Below are 5000 nucleotides of genomic sequence, written 5' to 3' on the forward strand. Positions count from 1 at the left end.
AGGCTTTTCTTGTTATTGTAAATAGGAAAAAAAAACTATTATTTAAGACGTCCCAAGTACACTTGACATTATTTTGAGGATTACAAGTAGATTTTGCTCAATTTTAAGGGGGCGCAAGTAGGCTTAGCATCGTTTTAAGGTTCATTTTAACGGGTAGTAACAAGTAAACTTTGCTTTGCTTTGTTTTAAGGGGACACAAGAAGACTTTGTACCATTTTGAGTAGACATTTTAAGGGGTTACACAAAGACTTTGCTTCTAGTAAAGTTGTTGTTGTAAGAGGTTATTTTAAGGGGTCATTTTAAGAAGCCAACAGTAGGTTTTGTGTCATATGACATATGAAGGACATATGGGACATATGAAGGGATTATGGGGACAAGTAGCTTTGCTTCATTTTTGGGGGGCACAAAAAGACTTTGCTTTATGTTAAGGGGTTTTAACGTACACTTTGCTTTATCTTAAGATGTAATTCTAAGGGATTACATGTTATAGCTGCTTCTTTCAAGGGTCCACAGCGTGTTTACGTGCTGCTAAAGACCAAAATAAAATCAACTCTCTCAGTGACTGAACGCCATCTTTGCAGGTGAAGAAACACTCGACGCGCCGACCTGCCGGTCACACGACCCCCAACAGGTGTCAGCAGACAGGAAATGAGATGTCATTACCTTCGGTGCTCCCTCCGTTCATGCTCTCCGTGCTGGACTGCGACAGCACCGCCCTCTTGCTCCGCCGCAGAGACCGGTTGGTGCCGGGGCTCCCCGCCGGCGTGGACGCCCCGTCCCTCCTGGAGAAGATCCCGCTGAAGAAGCGAACCAGCCTCCGCTCGCTGGAGCGCCCTCCCCCTCCCCTCAGCAGGAAGCCCCCTCCCGCCCCGTCCTTCTCGGCCGCCAGCCGCAGCAGGTCACTGTTGTCCAGCGTCCGGTTCTTGTTGCCCCGCGCCCGCTCCCAGCGGCTCAGCTCCAACATGGAGTCCGTCTTGTTCAGGACGGCGCCGACCTCCAGCGTCCTGCTTTTCTGCCTAGTGGGGTCGAGGCGGGGGGCTGGGGGCACGGCGGGAGCCTCCTTCTCGGCGGCGTCCTGCGCGGCGTTGTGGCCAATGCATCCTGAGCTGCTGTGGTGTTTATCTTTGGAGAGCGCCCGCAGGCGCAGCAGCTCACCGCCGCTCCAGTGCCTGAAGCTGAAGCTGCGGCGCAGAAGGCCGGGCGGGCGTTTCAGAGGTGGCGTCTCCGGGGACGGGGCCACCTTCCCGTTGCTCCTGGAGTGAGACATTTTCCCATCAGCGTTCAGAGGAGGGTCAGTGCTCCTCTCCTCCACGCTCCGCGCCTTCTGGAGCCTCCTCTTCTTCTCCTCTGTTTGTTCAGTGCGAATATCCTCCTTAAGTCCGTCTGAATCCTGCATTTCCGGACTCGCCGCGCTCTCCGCCACCGGGCTGCTGGCCTTTTCCTTCAGGAGCCTCCGGGCCAGTTTGAGCCTCCCCAGCTCCAGCTGCCCTGTGCTGAACGTCCGGAAGTTCCTCATGTAGCCGTGAGACGCCGACTCCGACTCCTCCTCCACCTCCTTCAGCTGCTCCAGCAGGCCGCTCCTCTGCACCTCCACCGAGCCCTCACGCCTCAAAGAGCCTGCTTTGGGGTTCTCCGCCCGCCGCACGCCATCCTCGCCATCTAAACTCTCCCTCTTCACCAGCGTGAGGGAGATCCGGTAGACCGTTTTCCTCTGAGGCGTGCCGCGCTCCATCCTGTCGGCCTCAGCGCTGTCCAGCAGGTACATCACTGACCCTTCACAGCGCCCCAAAAAACACCTTAATAAACCAAAAATGATCTGCAGCTGTTTTATATCCAGAAATAAATGAAAAAAGAGGATTTTTCTGCAGATTAAGTTTTCTACAACAATTTTAAGATGATTTTCTTTACCTTTTTTAGATGAAACTGAGGCTTGTTTCTGCAGGCTGAGGGTTTAATATTCCTGTTTTAGATGAAACTGAGGCTTGTTTCTGCAGACTGAGGGTTTAATATTCCTGTTTTAGATGAAACTGAGGCTTGTTTCTGCAGACTGAGGGTTTTATATTCCTGTTTTAGATGAAACTGAGGCTTGTTTCTGCAGACTGAGGGTTTAATATTCCTGTTTTAGATGAAACTGAGGCTTGTTTCTGCAGACTGAGGGTTTAATATTCCTGTTTTAGATGAAACTGAGGCTTGTTTCTGCAGACTGAGGGTTTAATATTCCTGTTTTAGATGAAACTGAGGCTTGTTTCTGCAGACTGTTTGGGGTGAAAATCCAAAACTTCTCCACAAAAGGTTAAAAAAACAAAAAGCTAGCCGACTTTCCTCTCATCCAGATGTGTACGCAGCGCGCACTTTGACGCAGGAAACACATTCCGCCTTCATCCCAGCGGAATCCAAACTGGCAACAAATGCAACAAACCGGATCCGCCGCTGAGTCCGGGGCACGGAGAGGAGTCCCGGATGCGCACAAACACCTTCAGAGGAAGACGCGCCCGCCGCCGGGAGTCCTCCTCCTCCTCCTGCTCCTCCTGCTCCTCCTGCTCCGGTATCAGGACAAACAAGCCCGCGGGAGAGCGTTACTCCGCGTCCCGGACGGTGCCAGCGAGTCGTCTCCCATTGTGTAGGCACATCCCCCGCAGCGCCGCGCAGCTCCGCCGGGCTCCTTTCTCCGACCACCGGCTCCTCTATTGTGATTCAAACGCTCCTGTCGGGGTCCCGGGCCGGCCCTCCTCCCCTCCGCTGCTCCCGCTGCTCCCGCTGCTCCCTCTGCTCCGGCTCTGAGCCTGCTGACCGCGACACGGGGCTCGGCGGTCCCGCTCCCTCCTCCGCTCCCTGAACACTCCGCTCCACACCGACACCGACCGACCGACCGGCCCCAGCAGGAGGGAGGAGGAGAAACACGGAGCGGAGTCAGGAGCACGGAGCGGAGCTGGAGGCTGCAGGGGCGTCTCTACCATCAGAGGGGGCCCTGGGCCCTTGATGCTTTTTAATGCACTTGACCCCGAAAACCTTTATTTAAAAACTTTTAAATCTAGACAGTGCTGCAGGTAACACAACTTCACAGAAAGTTTCTTCTTTATTTTTCTTTTGAATTTTGTGATTTTTTTTTTTAATTAATTGGGAGACTGCAGTCATGTCTCAGGAGTCATTTTTTCTTTTAAAATATTTATGATTTTTACAATTTATTTATTTATTTTAATTTTGCATGATTAAAAAAGAATAATGATTTTTTTCTCATTTTGAAATTTTGGGGGATTTTTTTTTCTTTTAAATTTTGGGGGATTTTTTCGTTTTTGTTGTGTTTGTTTTTTTTAGTTATTAAACAAAACATCTGATTTTTAAAAGACATTTTTGGTGATTTTCTTTTTCCTTCCTTTTGGTGCGTGTAGCAGTTTTGGTGATTTTTTTTAATGGCAATTTTATTTCTATAACATTTTGGTGAATATTTTCTTTATAAAATTTTTTACAGGTTCAGAATATTCAAAGGTGTCATTTTTCCAAAATGACACCTGGATTTTCAAATTTGTCCTTGAACACATCATGTGACAGAAAAAAAGCGAGAAAAGTATTAGAAAATTATTATAAGAAAAACAAAATTACATTATTAAATATTTCAACTTAATTACATTTACATTTTTAGCAATTTTTCGGTCCATTTCCTTGTTCGTTTTGGGGTTGTTTTTTTTTTTTTTACAATTTTTCTTTTTCTGTATTTTCTTGCATTCGCTGCTAATTTTGGGTAATTTCTTATGAAGTTACTGGCTGTCTTACTTGTTTTTGACAAGATTAAAACAATTTGCTCAGGTTTCAAGGGGTTAATGTCTGCACCAAAACAAAAGTAAATCCTTGTAAGTGAGAACTTGTTGATAAATTGTGATTTAGGTCAGCGGGACACCAGAGGAGGAGGAGGAGGAGGAAGAACTCCGGTCCGTGTTTTCCAGTCTGCACTGGTTTCCATTCACAGGGTGGAGTCTCCTCTCCCTGCTCTCTGTCTGTCAGGAGCTTTAAAGCTCTCAGGCAGCCATAGAGCCTCAAATACAGCCTCTCTCTCTCTCTCTCACACACACACACACACAGACACAGACACACACACACACACTCATCATATCATCTGATGCTGCTGTGTGATATTTAATATTTCACAGAAACATCTTCAGGTAAGATTTTTATCTCTATTTTATCCCAAACTTTCCCCGCTGCACAAATATGCCGCGACGCCAAACACCACAGCTCGCTTTACTTTGAAAAACCTCACGTTTATCAGGACTTCCTATGAATCTGGCAGTCTCACACCTGAGGCATTTTGAGTTTTTGATGCTCAGACTGACAGAAATTGTAGAAACCTTTTTGGTGATGTACTGACCCGGAAACCTTTCTCCAGACCACAGACATGTTACATTTCTTTTCTAACTGTTTTGTTGATTTTTTTAAATTTGGCTATTTTATTTCTTTAAAAAGTTTGGTGATGATCTGATGTAAAGTGTCTAAAGTTGTCAAGGCTGCAGCTTTAATGACGGTGGAGGAGGAAACCGTGATGTGACCTGCACGTCTTTGATCAGTCTCCAAATTAAAATCTGTCTCTAAAGTGAAACCCTGAGAGGAAACTCTGCGCTGTCTTTCCTCTGAAGTGTCTCCCTCCATCACAGGAGGAGGAGGAGGAGGAGGAGGAGGGGGGAGATTAACGCCTCCTCACACAGACCTGCACCTCCACCCCACCCCAAAAAAAAAAGTGGGTTTCTGACGCCTTGTGGATTATTCCTGAGATTAATCAAGATTAGAGCAGCAGCAGCCGCCGGCAACTTTCTTTCACACACACGCACACACACACACACACACACACACACAGACACACACACACACACACACACACACACACACACACACACACACACACACACACACACACACACACACACACACACACACACACACACACGTGTAATGTACTCCCGTCTTTCTGCTGGTGCATGTGTGTTCGGGGACGTCGTTTCTGACTCTGA

At 47.7% G+C, this 5000-nt stretch overlaps 1 protein-coding gene across 10 annotated transcripts in view; it reads right to left on the reverse strand.

Moving 5' to 3' along the window:
* agap1 (ArfGAP with GTPase domain, ankyrin repeat and PH domain 1) overlaps positions 1 to 5000 on the reverse strand; it is a 158502-nt gene that overhangs the window by 116974 nt on the left and 36528 nt on the right. For 2 of the 10 annotated variants that reach the window (XM_088074719.1, XM_088074716.1), the window contains exon 1: positions 664 to 4805. The exons of 2 other annotated variants lie outside the window; for them this stretch is intronic. In XM_088074719.1, coding sequence (XP_087930845.1) covers positions 664 to 1765 — 1102 coding nt within the window. In that variant the 5' untranslated portion in view covers positions 1766 to 4805. Of the gene's footprint in view, positions 1 to 663; positions 4807 to 5000 lie in introns of those variants that run through there. 6 more of the 10 variants (XM_088074723.1, XM_088074721.1, XM_088074717.1 and 3 more) reach the window with 5 other exon arrangements.

Source organism: Plectropomus leopardus, chromosome 24 (genome assembly GCF_026936395.1).
Source record: "Plectropomus leopardus strain MGB_pleo_1.0 chromosome 24, ASM2693639v1, whole genome shotgun sequence".
Lineage (NCBI taxonomy): Eukaryota > Metazoa > Chordata > Actinopteri > Perciformes > Serranidae > Plectropomus > Plectropomus leopardus.